General features: G+C 55.8%; 1 protein-coding gene across 1 annotated transcript in view; it reads left to right on the top strand.

The window, feature by feature from the left end:
- Positions 1-16,418, top strand: part of LOC132398752 (suppressor of tumorigenicity 14 protein homolog) — a 48,564-nt gene that overhangs the window by 29,714 nt on the left and 2,432 nt on the right. Inside the window, exons 5-12 of the mRNA XM_059978637.1 lie at positions 942-1,117; positions 1,707-1,742; positions 3,399-3,630; positions 4,994-5,133; positions 7,164-7,261; positions 14,967-15,076; positions 15,520-15,650; positions 15,744-15,885. Coding sequence (XP_059834620.1) covers positions 942-1,117; positions 1,707-1,742; positions 3,399-3,630; positions 4,994-5,133; positions 7,164-7,261; positions 14,967-15,076; positions 15,520-15,650; positions 15,744-15,885 — 1,065 coding nt within the window. The remainder of the gene's footprint in view (positions 1-941; positions 1,118-1,706; positions 1,743-3,398; positions 3,631-4,993; positions 5,134-7,163; positions 7,262-14,966; positions 15,077-15,519; positions 15,651-15,743; positions 15,886-16,418) is intronic.

Below are 16,418 nucleotides of genomic sequence, written 5' to 3'. Positions count from 1 at the left end.
GAGAGGCTTGTGGTGCGCGCTGTTCATACAGGTCAGATCATTACACAGTGCATCAAGGCAGGGCAAGGTAAAACACTAACACAACGAAGTGTAGCAGTGGCAGGAGAAGAGCAGTGCAGGTAAATGATAAGGTTGCATGAGACACGACAGAGTAGATTCTGAAGTCGAGAGTACCTTTCAGTGAACGTCAGATCCGTTCACTGGAATTTAGAAGGATGAGAGGGGATCTGATTGAAACATATAAGATTATTAAGGCATTGGACACGTTAGAGGCAGGAAACATGTTCCTGATATTAGGGGAGTCCAGAACCAGAGGCCACAGTTTCAGAATAAGGGGTAGGCCATTTAGAATGGAGTTCAGGAAAAACTTTTTCACCGAGAGAGTTGTGGATCTGTGGAATGCTCTGCCTCAGAAGGCAGTGGAGGCCAATTCTCTGGTTGCTTTCAAGAAAGAGTTAGATGGAGCTCTTAAAGATAGTGGAGTCAAGGGATATGGGGAGAGGGCAGGAACGGGGTACTGATTGTGTATGATCAGTCATGATCACAGTGAATGGCGATGCTGGCTCGAAGGGCCGAATGGCCTACTCCTGCACCTGCTGTCTATTGTCATTGCCTTGACCTTGGGGGTTCCTGCTTTCAGGCTGTTGCCCGATGAGAGGGAGGAGAGAGAATGTTTGGGGTGAGTGGGGGCTTTACTGAGGCGGTGTGAGGTGTAGATGAGTCTGTCGAGGGGAGGCTGCTTTCTGTGATGGGCTGAGCGGTGTTTGCCTCTGTGGTCGGGGCAGAGCAGTGGCTGTACTCAGCCATGACGGGCTCCCCGGTGAAAGGAGAGGTGACGGTGTGTTACCTTATTCGTAGCATCAACCTGACCCCCCTGCACCTCGGTTGGGAGGTGGAGTGGACATGAATACCCAAGCCTGACGTGCCAAACCTCTCCACAGTGACGGAAACCACATCCTGGCCTACTACTATGCCATGTTCGCGATTCCACCTGAGGACAAGGTGGTGCTGGACAAGTTCAGTGAGGACGCGCTGACCAAACAACTGAAGGAGGATTTGCTGTCTCACTTCAGGTCGTCGGCCACAGACATCATCGTCAGATCGGTGACCTCCTCGTGTGAGTGAACTGACAGGACGTGACACAGAGAAACAAACACACACACTCACACTCACACACACACACACACACACACACACACACACACACACACACACACACACACACACTCACACACACTTACACACACTCACACACACACACTCACACTCACACACACACACACACACACACACACTCACACACACTTACACACACTCACACACACACACTCACACACACACACACACACACACTTACACACACACACACACACACTCTCTCTCTCTCACACACACACACACACACACACTCTCTCACACTCTCACACACACTCACACTTACACACACTCACACACACACACTCTCTCTCACACTCACACACACACTCACACTCGGTCGCACAGACACAGAGGAACAAGCATGCACGTAGACAAAAATGCACGCACACGTGCAAACAGACAGGCACAAGTTTGCAGTCACACAGGTGAACTGACAGATGTGCCTGGACATGGTCACTTGCGCGTGCAGGCAGATGCCGTGTCTGCACACCAGCGTGCAACGCAGGACGATGGAAGGTGACTGACTTCTGTTCCCTTTTTCCTGACAGTGGCAAACCCGGATCTTGTGGTTGCTCCAGAAAAAAGTAAGGAACTCCTCACTCACTCTTCCTAAATCGCTTCCCAACCTACCCATCTGCCTCCCTCCTTCCCTTAAATCCTATCCCACACCTTCCTTCCCCTCACTGTCCTGTGTCCCCTGCACCGCCATCCAGTAGCCCCCCTCACCCCCATCCCATACACACCCTCGCCCACCGCCTTGCATCTCCCCAGCCTCTAATCCCATCACCCACTAATTGGTACAACACTCCCCTGCCCACCATCTCGTACCCCACACCTACACCCCTGTACAGTCCACTGCCCTCTCCCCACCCCTTCTACCCCCACACATCCCTCATGCTTAATCCATCCATCCCTCCATACCTCTATAGTTCTCACTTCAATATTTTCTTTCCATACTCACTCACTACCCCCTCCTCTCACAATCTCCCTCCCTCGCTCCCATCTTCACACACTCCCCATCTGCGGCTGTGCTGCCTTCTCCCCGCCTGCCCACCTTCACCCCACCCATTCCCCCTTCTCCCCGCCCATTCCCCCTTCTCCCTGCCGGCCCACCTCCCCACCCATTCCCCCTCCCCGACCATTCCCCCCTTCTCCCCACCCATTCCCCCTCCCCGACCATTCCCCCCTTCTCCCCATTTATTCCCCCTCCCTGAACATTCCCCCTTCTCCCCGCCCATTCCCCCTTCTCCCCGCCCATTCCCCCTTCTCCCCGCCCATTCCCCCTTCTCCCCGCCGGCCCACCTCCCCACCCATTCCCCCTCCCCGACCATTCCCCCCTTCTCCCCACCCATTCCCCCCTTCTCCCCACCCATTCCCCCTTCTCCCCACCCATTCCCCCTCCCCGACCATTCCCCCCTTCTCCCCATTTATTCCCCCTCCCTGAACATTCCCCCTTCTCCTCGCCGGCCCGCCTTCTCCCCACCCATTTCCCCTCCCCGACCATTCCCCCCTTCTCCCCACCCATTCCCCCTTCTCCCCACCCATTCCCCCGACCATTCCCCCTTCTCCCCACCCATTCCCCCTCCCCGACCATTCCCCCCTTCTCCCCACCCATTCCCCCTTCTCTCCGCCCATTCCCCCTTCTCCACCCATTCCCCCTTCTCCCTGCCGGCCCACCTTCTCCCCACCCATTCCCCCTCCCCGAACATTCCCCCCTTCTCCCCACCCATTCCCCCTTCTCCCCACCCATTCCCCCTCCCTGAACATTCCCCCCTCCCCACCCATTCCCCCCTTCTCCCCACCCATTCCCCCCTTCTCCCCACCCATTCCCCCTTCTCTCCGCCCATTCCCCCTTCTCCACCCATTCCCCCTTCTCTCCGCCCATTCCCCCTTCTCCACCCATTCCCCCTTCTCCCCGCTGGCCCACCTTCTCCCCACCCATTCCCCCTCCCCGACCATTCCTCCCTTCTCCCCACCAATTCCCCCTTCTCCCCGCCCATTCCCCCCTCCTCCCCACCCATTCCCCCTCCCCGACCATTCCCCCCTTCTCCCCACCCATTCCTCCTCCCCAACCATTCCCCCCTTCTCCCCATTTATTCCCCCTTCTTCCCGCCCATTTCCCCCTTTTAACTGCCCGCCCCTCTTCTCCGCACCTGCTCCCCACATCTCTTCCAGTACACTTCCCCTTGCTCTCTCTCCCTTCCCCGCTTCCCGCTCACTCTGCTCCCTCCCCCCCACAGGGCACTGCTACAATGACCTGCGGGCCACAGGCAGCCCGAAGGAATTCACATCGCCGGGCTACCATGAAAATGGCTACCCCAACGACGTTCACTGCCAGTGGGTTCTGCGGGCTGACCGGGACCAAGTGATCTACCTCGAGTTCCAGGACTTCAATACTGACGATGACTGCGGCAATGATTTTGTCATGGTGCACGACTCGCTTAGCCCGGCCGAGGATGACGTCATCACCAAGTACGGTTTCGCTGTGTCTGACCCTGGGAGTGTGTGATGGGACGGTGTGGAGGGAGCTTCACTCTGTGTCTGACCCCGGGAGAGTGTAATGGGAGGGTGTGGAGGGAGCTTCACTCTGTGTCTGACCCCGGGAGTGTGTGATGGGACAGTGTGGAGGGAGTTTCACTCTGTGTCTGACCCCGGGAGTGTGTGATGGGACAGTGTGGAGGGAGCTTCACTCTGTGTCTGACCCCGGGAGTGTGTGATGGGACAGTGTGGAGGGAGCTTCACCCTGTGTCTGACCCCCGGGAGTGTGTGATGGGACGGTGTGGAGGGAGCTTCACTCTGTGTCTGACCCCGGGAGTGTGTGATGGGACGGTGTGGGGGGAGCTTCACTCTGTGTCTGACCCCGGGAGTGTGTGATGAGACGGTGTGGAGGGAGCTTCACTCTGTGTCTGACCCCGGGAGTGTGTGATGGGATGGTGTGGAGGGAGCTTCACTCTGTGTCTGACCCCGGGAGTGTGTGATGGGACAGTGTGGAGGGAGTTTCACTCTGTGTCTGACCCCGGGAGTGTGTGATGGGATGGTGTGGAGGGAGCTTCACTCTGTGTCTGACCCCGGGAGTGTGTGAGGGGATGGTGTGGAGGGAGCTTCACTCTGTGACTGACCCCGGTAGTGTGTGATGGGACAGTGTGGAGGGAGCTTCACTCTGTGTCTGACCCCAGGAGTGTGTGATGGGACAGTGTGGAGGGAGCTTCACTCTGTGTCTGACCCCGGGAGTGTGTGATGGGACGGTGTGGAGGGAGCTTCACTCTGTGTCTGACCCCAGGAGTGTGTGATGGGACGGTGTGGAGGGAGCTTCACTCTGTGTCTGACCCCGGGAGTGTGTGATGGGACAGTGTGGAGGGAGCTTCACTCTGTGTCTGACCGCGGGAGTGTGTGAGGGGACGGTGTGGAGGGAGCTTCACTCTGTGTCTGACCCTGGGAGTGTGTGATGGGACAGTGTGGGGGGAGCTTCACTCTGTGCCTGACCCCGGGAGTGTGGGATGGGACAGTGTGGTGGGAGCTTCACTCTGTGTCTGACCCCGGGAGTGTGTGATGGGACGGTGTGGAGGGAGCTTCACTCTGTGTCTGAATGGTCTTATGGTCTCTATTTCAACTCTGGGAGTGTGTGATAGGACAGTCTGTGTCTGATCCCCCTCTCTCTCCCACCCCACCTCTCTTTCTCCCCCTCTCTTTTGCCCTCCTCTCTCTCCCCCTCCCCCTCTCCCCCTCTCTCCCCTCCCCTCTTTCCCAATCCTCTCACCCCTCTCCATGCTTTCTCCCCTGTCTCCACCCTTCACTTACCTTCTCTCCTCCATTATTCCCTCCTCCCTCTTTTCAGGAAGTGTGGGAAGCGACCCTCCAAACACCACTTGGCCGTGCTGTCCTCGGGACCAGTGATGCTGGTGACTCTGTTGAGTGACGGGAGTTCCCGGTACCGTGGCTTCGCCGCCACCTTCCACCAGCTGCCCCGCATGAAGCGTGAGTACGCTCACCCGGACCGGACCCGACCCACCCAGACCGGACCGGACCCGACCCACCCAGACCGGACCGGACCGGACCCGACCCACCCAGACCGGACCGGACCGGACCCGACCCACCCGGACCGGACCCGACCCAACCAGACCGGACCGGACCGGACCCGACCCACCCGGACCGGACCGGACCCGACCCACCCGGACCGGACCGGACCCGACCCACCCGGACCGGACCGGACCCGACCCACCCGGACCGGACCAGACCCAACCCACCCGGACCGGACCGGACCGGACCCGACCCACACAGACCGGACCGGACCGAACCCATCCAGACTGGACCAGACCCAATCCACCCGGACCGAACCCACCCAGACTGGACCAGACCCAATCCACCCGGACTGAACCCACCCGGACTGGACCGGACCCAACCCACCCAGACTTGGCCGGACCCACCCGGACTGGACCGGACCGAACCCACCCGGACTGGACCCAACCCACCCGGATCGGACCCAACCCACCCGGATCGGACCCAACCCACCCGGACTGGACCGGACCCAACCCACCCAGACTGGACCGGACCCAACCCACCCGGACCGGACCCAATCCACCCGGACCGGACCCAATCCACCCGGACTGGACTGGACCAAACCCACCCAGACTGGACCAGACCGAACCCACCTGGACTGGACCGGACCCGACCCACCCGGACTGGACTGGACCAAACCCACCCAGACTGGACCAGACCGAACCCACCTGGACTGGACCGGACCCGACCCACCCGGACCGGACCGGACCGAACCGGACCCGACCCACCCGGACCGGACCGAACCCACTCAGACTGGACCCGACCCACCCGGACCGGACCCAACCCAGACTGGACCGAACCCACCCGGACTGGACCGGACCCAACCCACCCGGACCGGACCGAACCCACTCAGACCCAACCCACTCAGACTGGACCCGACCCACCCGGACCGAACCCACCCAGACTGGACCGGACCCAATCCACCCGGACCGGACCGGACCCGACCCACCCGGACTGGACCGGACCCGACCCACCCGGACCGGACCCGACCCACCCGGACCGGACCCGACCCACCCGGACCGGACCCGACCCACCCGGACTGGACCCGACCCACCCGGACTGGACCCGACCCAACCCACCCAGACCGGACCCGATCCACCCAGACCGGACCCAACCCACCCGGACTGGACCGGACCTGACCCCCGGACCGGACCCGACCCCCGGACCGGACCCAACCCACCCGGACCGGACCCGACCCACCCAGACCGGACCGGACCCGACCCACCCGGACCGGACCGGACCCAACCCACCCAGACCGGACCGGTTCAACCTGACCGGACCGGACCCAACCCACCCGGACCAAACCCACCCAGACTGGACCGGACCCAACCCACCCGGACTGGACCGGACCCTCCCTGCCTTCCCTGCTTCATTCAGTCTGGATCAGACTGGGCTGGACCTACCCATCCCACCGAGACAGGTTGGGACTCCTCAGGACCAGGCCGTCTTTCCTGCTTTGCCTGGATGAAACCGCACTGTCCTGGACCTTTCCCCGCTCCGTGTGGACCAGGTCAGACCGGACCAGACCCACACTACCTTTCCTGCTTTGCCAGGACTGGATAAGACCAGACTGTAGCTCTCTGGACTGGGAAGAACATTCCAGACCCATGCTACACGGGGAGGGGGTGAAGGTCCACAAGGTGGTTGGGAATCAGGGAGGGGAAGATAGTGGTTGGGGGATTGGAGGAGGGGCATGGAGAGTGGGTCGTGGGGTTGTGGAGAGGGGCAAGGGGGTGGTAGCAAGGGCAAGGAGGGGGTGAAGGAGAATGGGAGGCATGCCAGGAAGGGGGGGTGAGGGATGGAGAGATGTTGCAGGGAGAGCCTAAAATCCCCTCTATTACCGTCACAGCCCACCCACCCCCGTGTCCCTGCCGCGGACTGATTATCAACCCCCCCCCGTAGTCCTTCGTGTCCTCCCTCCTGACCGCCTCTCGCATGCTTTCTTCCAGGGTGTGGCCGTACACTGACAGCTGTGGCCGGAAACTTCTCCACCCCCTACTACCCCTCCTTCTACCCTCCCAACATCGACTGCGTGTGGACCATCAAGGTGAGCGGCTGTGTGAGCACAGAGGAGGGGTGGTGCCGGGGTCCCGCGCCTCCGTGCCCACTCCCCGGGGGGGGGGGGGTGCCGGGGTCCCGCGCCTCCGTGCCCACTCCCCGGGGGGGGGTGTGCCGGGGTCCCGCGCCTCCGTGCCCACTCCCCGGGGGGGGGGGGGTGCCGGGGTCCCGCGCCTCCGTGCCCACTCCCCGGGGGGGGGGTGTGCCGGGGTCCCGCGCCTCCGTGCCCACTCCCCGGGGGGGGGGGCAGGTCCGAGGGTGCTACGCCTTGTTGCAAATTGCCGCTTTGAGCAGGGTCTAGCTTGTGGTGTTAACTTTGAGAAGTCACGGTGTCATGTGGGGAGTGCAGGGTTGCCTTAGCAACTTGACAGAGCTTTTCCTGAGGAGGTGATCGACAAGGGTGGGCCAGTGGATGTTGCGTTTTGGCAAGCTGTTCGACAGGCTCCCTCCTGGGGGGGCTCATCCTGAATACGCGTGCTTGCATTGTCGGTCGGAGGTGATTTTGCTTTTAGTTAAGTTGGGTACAGATGGGTTCCCTGTGATAGATGGGGGTAAAGTTGTTGAGGTTATCCACTCAGGGTGCAATAATGAGTTTGACAAGGACCCTCGAGGGGTTCAGACAAAGGATTAAGATCGATGGTGCTTGGATTCAGAGCTGCCTTTCCCATGGAAACAGTAACATAGAAAACCTACGTTGTGCCGATCGCGACCCTACCTTAGAAATTGCTGCACAAAAATACAACTGCAGATGCCGTGGATCAAAGAAAACATACACGACGCTGGAAGAACTCAGCAGGTCAGGCAGCACCCGTGAGAAAAGAGTAGCCAATGTTTCGGACCGAGATTCTTCTTCATGAATCAAGAGCCTTCCTGATGAAGGGTGTCGGCCCGAAACATTGGCTACTCTTTTCTCACGGGTGCTGCCTGACCTGCTGAGTTCTTCCAGCGTTGTGTAGTATTCTTAGAAATTACTGGGCCCTCTATTTTACTAATCTGTGTGTACCTCCGTGCAGAATATGACCCGTTTACAACCACTCGGGAGTGTGGATCACTCTTACTTTTCTTTCTCTTATTTGGTCTTTCCCCAGTGGTGTTCCACGGGGACCCGTACTGGGCCCTCCAATGTTTGTGGTGTGTACAAATGACCGAGGTGAAAATACAGATGGGTGGGTTGGTACTTTGCAGATAATACAAAGATTGGTAATCTTGTGGATAGTGTGGAAAATTGCTAAAGGATCAAAGTTCAAAGTACACTGGGTACATTGGACTCTTCTGGTGGGGGGGGGGGTACGACCTGTACCAAAAGGACGGGTTACTCCTGAACCCAAAGGGGTCCGATATCCTCGCAGGCAGGTTTAATGGAGCTGTTAGGGAGGGTTTAAACTGATTTGGCAGGGGGATGGGAACCGAGGTGATAGGGCTGAGGAAGGGGAAAACTGAAATAAATCAAAGGTGGCGTGCAACAGGGAGGATGGGAAGGACAGGCAGGAGATAAGGTATAATCACAGCCAGTGGGATGATTTACAACAGAAAGCAACAAATACTGGACTGATAGTGTTATATTTGAATGCACGCAGAATGAGAAGTAAAATGGACAATCTTGAAATTCAGCTACCGATTGGCAGGTGTGACGTTGTGGCCATCTCTGGAACTGGGCTAAAGGACGGCTGCCCTTAGGAGCTGAACGTCCGAAGATATACGGTGTATCGGAGGGGGTGGAGTGGCCCTGCGTGTGAAAAATGATATTAAATTATTAGGAAATGATGACCTGGGATGGGAATGTGTAGAGACTGTACAGGTTGAGTTAAATGGCAAAGGTAAAAGGACCCTAATGGTAGTTGTATACATGCCTCCAAACAGCAGCCGAGATGTGGATTACAAGTTACAGCAGCAGATAGAAAACGCAATGTCATGATAATCTTTGGGGGTTTTAACATTACAGTCGACTGGGAACACCAGGCCAGTACTGGACCACGAGAGAGGAGAATTTGTCGAATATCTGAGGGATGGCTTTTTAGATCCCACCAGGGGATTGGCTGTGCTGAATTGGGTGTTGTGTAATGATCCAGAGGTGTTAAGAGAGCTTAAGGTTAAGGAATCCTTAGGGAACAGTGATTATAATATGATTGAGTACACTTTGAAATTTGAGAAGGAGAAACTAAATTCCAATGGATAAAGGGATCCTATTCTGTCTGGCTGCCGGTTACCAGTGGAGTTCCACAGGGGTTGGTTTTGGGACCACTGCTTTTTACAAGGTCAATGATTTGGACTGTGGTATTAATGGATTTGTGGCTAAATTTGCCGATGATACAAAGATAGGTGGAGGAGCGGGTAGTGTTGAGGAAACGGGGAGCCTGCAGAGAGACTTAGATAGTTTAGGGGAATGGGCAAAGAAATGGCAAATGAAATACATTGTTGTATTGTCATGCACTTTGGTGGAAGAAGTGAACGGGCAGACTATTATGTAGATGGGGAGAGAATTCAAAATGCAGAGATGCAAAGGGACTTGGTTAATCTCCAGGTTGAGTCAGTGGTGAAGAAGGCGAATGTAATGTTGGCATTCATTTCTAGAAATGTAGAATATAAGAGCCGGGATGTGATGTTGAGGCTCTATAAGGCACTCGTGAGACCACACTTGGAGTACTGTGTGCAGTTTTGGGTTCCTTATTTTAGAAAGGATATACTGACATTAGAGGTGGTTCAGAGAAGATTCACGAGAATGATTCCAGGAATGAAAGGGTTACTGTATGAGGAACGTTTGGCAGCTCTTGGGCTGAAAACCCTGAAGTTCAGGAGAATGAGGGGGGATCTCATAGAAACATTCTGAGTGTTAAAAGGCCTGAACAGATTAGATATGGCAAAGTTATTTCCCATGATAGGGGATTCTAGAACAAGGGGGCACGAATTCAGGATTGAAGGACGTCCATTTAGAACAGAGATGTGGAGAAATTACTTTAGTCAGAGGGTGGTAAATCTGTGGAATTTGTTGCCACCAGTGGCTGTGGAGGCCAAGTCATTGGGTGCATTTAAGGCAGAGATAGATAGGTTCTTGATTAGCCAGGGCATCACAGGGTATGGGGTGAAAGCAGGGGAGTGGGGTTGAGTGGAAGAATTGGATCAGCCCATGATTGAATGGCAGAGCAGTTCCGTTGGGCTGAATATCTTATATCTTATGGTCTCCTTTATCTCCTCTATCTTTATTATCAAACTATGTACATATACTATACACCACCTTGAGATTCGTCTCCTTACAAACAGCACAAAAGAAGGAAACCCTATGGAACCCGTCAATGACAGTCAAACAGCCAATGTGCAGAAGAAAATGCTCAAAAGTACAAAGTATATTTATTATCACAGCATCTGTACCACCCTGAGATTCATGTTCCCACAAACAGTCATGAAACAAAGAAGCCCAATGGAACCCATCAAAGACCCAACACGCTCAAACGCAGGGAAACCAGTCAAATACAGGCAGATGGAGCAGAACACCCTCTCGTCGTTCACTCTCCTCGGAATCTTGCTTGAAGCTTCAATTGGCAAGAAATGAAGAGGACCACGGGCTTGTGCCCCCATCTCCAGGCTTCCGCTCAAGACTTTTCCGAACTGCCTCGGAGTCGGCAAAGTGCCAGATTGCCCAATTGGCCCAAGGACACACCGTCAAAATGTAAATCACAGGTTCCAATGGCAGCAGGATCGTATTTGAATTAATAGTAAAGGACGTCACCTTTGGTTGCGTTATTCACTGGCGCCGCCTTCAGATATGGAGAATCACAAAACAAATCGTGCAAGCAATAAAAGTGAACAAATAACTGAAGTTCTGGAAAGTAAGTGCACAGCCGAGAAGCCAGCCGATGCAGGAACCTGTCCACAGCCTTCGTTCAGCAAACCTCTCGGAGCAGTGGAGCTGACCACTGGACCCGAAACCCTGATCTTTTCAATCTATCCCAGTGCTTAAATCAGCCAAAACTCGGGTCGTTGCTCACTCTCGGACCCAGGCCCTGTCGTGGGCCCTTTACCCACCCTTTCCTATCAGGCACTGCACTTAAATCGGCCAAACAGCGGGTCATTGCTCACTCTCGGACCTGTCCCTGCCCCTTGGATACACTCAGTTCAGTTGCAGATTGGGAGAGAGTGTAATCTAACCAAGTGTTGCAGTTTGGGAGCCCAAATGTAAAGCTAGAGAGTAAATAACTGGGTCCTTGTGAGGACTGAGTTACAGAGGGATAAGACCATAAGATATAGGAGCAGAATTTGGCCACTTGGCTCAGTTGGAACCATCTTTGGAGCTGGCACTATTACATTTAGCAAATGACTGTGGCTACCAGTCCGCACATCTGAATATGTATTGTAGATTTAATTTGGAGTGCAGCTCTGAACAATGGCTTTCTAAAACCCGTGACTCTTGGAGCAGACAACGCTGATTAAAATTAACTTGGATGTCTGTGGTGTGCGTGCAGATCAGGAGGCGTGAAGTTTATGTGTAGTTTCATAGAAAGCATTTTCCTTACCTTGGAACTGCCCTTTGATGCTTAGCACATACAACACCCGGCATCACATTGGGCCAGCGAGACCTTTCGACTGGAAGTGCCTCCGTATGATGCCCGTTGTACCTTGCTTTGTCAACTAAAGAAGCCGCAGTCCTGCCGAAGAGTCTCGGCCCGAAACGTCGACTGTACTTTTTTCCAGAGATGCTGCCCGGCCTGCCGAGTTCCTCCGGCGTTTTGTGTATGTTGCTCGGATTTCCGGCATCTGCAGATTCTTTCTTGTTTCACACGCCAAAAGGCCCCATCGAGTCTACTCTGCTATTTCATCATGGCTGATCCAATTTTCCTCTCAGCTCAAACTTCCTGCCTTTTTCCCATTTCCCTTCATGCCCTTAACAATCAAGCTCGGTATTAAATATACATGCTTGGCCTCCACAGCTGCCTGTGGCAAAGAATTCCGATTCACCACCCTCTGGCTAAAGAAATTCCTCCTCATCTCCATTCTAAAAGGACACCGTTTTGATTAAGGGGCCAAGCCTGGAGCTCCCCGACTAGGGTGCTAAAGAGGGCAAACATCGGCTGAGTACAAGAGTCAAGAAGTCACTTTGAAGCTTTATAAAACTTCAGTCAGGCTGCACTTGGAGGGTGTGCAGGGTCGCCCCGTTACTGGAGAGGTGTGGAGGGAGTGCAGAAGAGGTTTGCCATGATGCTGCCTGGATTAGAGGGCACGAGCTGGAGGAGAGGGTGGACCAACTCGGGTTTTCTGTGGAGCACTGGATGACCTGACAGATCCTGAGGCAGAGTGAACAGCGGGTATCATTTCCCCCGGGGGTGGTAATGGCTAATACCGGAGGACATGCATTTAAGGTGAGATGGGGAAAGTGCAAAGGAGACGTGGGGGCAAGTTGTCTGGAATGAGCTGCCAGTGGCGGTGCAGGTAGCAGATACGATAGAGGTGTTTAAGAGAATTCACCGGGATGCTGCCCGGATTTCTGGGCATGAGCTTGGGCAACCTTGGCTGTCGGGAAGGCATGTGAATGTAAAGGGAACGGAGGGATATGGACATTGTTTGTGCACAGTTCCAGTCTCCGTGTCCCTGGGTCAGACCCACACCGGGAGCACCGTGCTCAGTTCCAGTCTCTCTATCCCTGAGTCAGACCCACACCGGGAGCACCGTGCACAGTTCCAGTCTCCGTATCCCTGGGTCAGACCCACACTGGGAGCACCGTGCACAGTTCCAGTCTCCGTGTCCCTGGGTCAGACCCACACCCACACCGGGAGCACCGTGCACAGTTCCAGTCTCCGTATCCCTGGGTCAGACCCACACCGGGAGCACCGTGCACAGTTCCAGTCTCCGTAATCCCTGGGTTCCGGACCCCACACCGGGAGCACCGTGCACAGTTCCTGTCCCCGTGTCCCTGGGTGAGACCCACACCAGGAGCACAGTTGTACAGTTCCAGTCTCCGTATCCCTGGGTCAGACCCACACCGGGAGCACCGTGCACAGTCCCGGTCTCCGTATCCCTGGGTCAGACCCACACCGGGAGCACCGTGCTCAGTTCCAGTCTCCGTGTCCCTGGGTCAGACCCCCACTGGGAGCACAGTTGTACAGTTGCAGTCTCTGTATCCCTGGGTCAGACCCACACCGGGAGCACCGTGCACAGTTCCAGTCTTCGTGTCCCTGGGTCAGACCCACACCGGGAGCACCGTGCTCAGTTCCAGTCTCTCTATCCCTGGGTCAGACCCACACCGGGAGCACCGTGCACAGTCCCAGTCTCCGTGTCCCTGGGTCAGACCCCCACTGGGAGCACAGTTGTACAGTTGCAGTCTCTGTATCCCTGGGTCAGACCCACACCGGGAGCACCGTGCACAGTTCCAGTCTTCGTGTCCCTGGGTCAGACCCACACCGGGAGCACCGTGCACAGTTCCAGTCTCCGTATCCCTGGGTCAGACCCACACCGGGAGCACCGGTGCTCAGTTCCAGTCTCTCTATCCCTGGGTCAGACCCACACTGGAAGCACCGTGCATAGTCCCTCCCAGTCCCCGTATCGCTGGGTCTGACCCACACCGGAACACCGTGCACAGTTCCAGTCTCCGTATCCCTGGGTCAGACCCACACCGGGAGCACCGTGCACAGTTCCAGTCTCCGTATCCCTGGTCAGACCCACACCGGGAGCACCGTGCACAGTTCCAGTCTCCGTATCCCTGGGTCAGACCCACACCGGGAGCACCGTGCACAGTTCCAGTCTCCGTATCCCTGGGTCAGACCCACACCGGGAGCACCGTGCACAGTTCCAGTCTCCGTATCCCTGGGTCAGACCCACACCGGGAGCACCGTGCACAGTTCCAGTCTCCATATCCCTGGGTCAGACCCACACCGGGAGCGCCGTGCATAGTCCCTCCCAGTCCCCGTATCGCTGGGTCAGACCCACACCGGGAGCACCGTGTACAGTTCCAGTCTCCGTATCCCTGGGTCAGACCCACACCGGGAGCACTGTGCACAGTCCCAGTCTCGTATCCCTGAGTCAGACCCACACCGGGAGCACTGTGCACAGTTCCAGTTCCCCTGGCAGGGACAGAGGGAATTCGTTCTGGCTACTGGTCGTGGTGCACCAATCTCCTCCATCTCTGGGATTCTTCTGTTGAACTCTTGCCAGACTCTCCAGACCCTTGTTCCCAAGCTGTTTGTGAGCAATCTGTTGTTTAAATCTAAGATTCTTTTTTAAGTCAGGAAAGAAGCACAAAACCTGTTGCTCCACATTTGTTTTATTTGGAGTTGATAGAACAGAGAAAAATTGAAGACAGTTTTACTCATTCAGAGAGAGACTGAAGCCAGCACCCAGCTTAAAACAGCTATTTTTATACTCCAGATAAGGAAAATTGCAGTCAAGATCGGAGATAAGAGGCAGCCAATTAGAAAGTACTGATTTGAATACTGTAATGTCAAGTTAACCAATGGAAAAGTAGAGAATGAAGAAACTTCTAGAGCCTTTGAGAAATTATACTTTCTATTGCCACTAGAGGCACGTATATGCATAGTATTGCCAGTAATAATCATGGCAAGCAGTTTACTGGAAAATAAATAATTATATAAAATGCAAGGGATATTGATATTTTTAATTGCAAAGAAAGTACAATTAAACAATGTGACCGAAGAATTAAACAGACATATGCACTGAGTGTCTCGTGTTGACTCTCTCTCCCTCTCGAGGTGCCATCGGAAATGAAGATCCGGATCAAATTCGAAATGTTCCGGATGGAAGAGCCCGGTGTCCGGAACAGGAGTTGCATAAAGGATTACATGGAGATCAATGAGAAGAGGTAATCTCAGTGCCGGTGTGGGTAATGGAGGGCAGGGAGATGGACGCCTAAAGGCGAGATGTTCTCTAGGACACGAGCCATATCAGGACCCATTTGGACGAGTGCCCGTATTTTTCTTCATGCTTATTAACTTATTTTACTTTTTTAGTTTTTATTGTAATTTAGCAGCACTTTTTTATATGTCTTACACAGTGCTGTTGCTACAAAACAGCAAGTTGCATGATCAATGATAGTGAGCTTGATTCTGCTAATCTTATGAATGTGTGTGTTTGCACGCTGCGCTCACACAGACGAGCACGTGTACGGTCCCCTGCTCCCTGTGAATGGGGAAAGTAATGAGGCCTGGTGCTCGTTGGGGCGAAGCGCGCAGCAGCACAGCCTCGGGAGCTGGGGAAGACGCCCCCTCCCGGCTGAGCCTCTCACCCCTCTCCCCTCTTGCGCAGGTACTGCGGCGATTACTCCCTCCTCAATTTCAACTTTGACGCGTCGGAGGTGCAGGTCCGGTTCCACTCGGATGAGTCCCACACGGACAAAGGGTTCGTGGGCAAGTACACCGCGTTCAGCCCCAGCAACCGTGAGTAGAGATCCACCCCTCCCCCCCACCGAATCCCCGCGGGCACCTCCTCCTCCCCTCCCTCGATGACCAGGCCGTGTTTTCTCCACGCAGCCTGCCCTGGCAAGTTCACCTGCCGGTCCGGACTGTGTATCGCCCTAAACCTGCGCTGTGACGGCTGGAACGACTGCGGAGACCTCAGCGACGAGCTCAACTGCGGTGAGTGCAGACCCGGGGCCGCCCCTCTTCCCTGCAGGTGAGCTCGCCTGTGTTTGTGCGTACCGCTCAGCTGATGGCGGGCCCGCGTTATTCTGCGGAGCGTACGCACAGCCTTGCGTATTGGGCGTGGGTGGGCCAGCTAGGGTGGCTGTGTGCCATGGGCGCGTTTGCCGAGCGGCGGCACTGAGGGGGTGCGTATTGCGTGGGCGGGGACAGCGTACGGGAGCTCTGGCCGGTTGCATGTGAGCCTGTGGTAGGTTCAGGTGGTGGGGGGGGGGTTGATTTATTTGTGTTCCTCCTGCTTTTGGGTGTGTACACACCGACGGTCCGCCGTGAGGTCACATGCAGAAGCTGGGAATGTTCCGATGAGGAGCAGATAATGTCCGAGTAAGTGGGAGGTCGGGAGTGTGCTTATGCACAGAGTCCTTGGTGTTTCTGCATCTTATCCTTACTCTCCTCTTCGTCCCTCCCATGTCACCTTCGCCACTTTTCCCCCTTCCTCCTCCTCTTCCCCTCTCTCCCCTTCCCCCTCTCCCCCTCCCCTCTACCCCTTCCCCTTCCCCCTCTCCC

Source organism: Hypanus sabinus, chromosome 1 (assembly GCF_030144855.1).
Source record: "Hypanus sabinus isolate sHypSab1 chromosome 1, sHypSab1.hap1, whole genome shotgun sequence".
NCBI lineage: Eukaryota > Metazoa > Chordata > Chondrichthyes > Myliobatiformes > Dasyatidae > Hypanus > Hypanus sabinus.
Note: the sequence above shows the minus strand (reverse complement) of the source record. Positions and strands in the feature narration are given on the sequence as shown.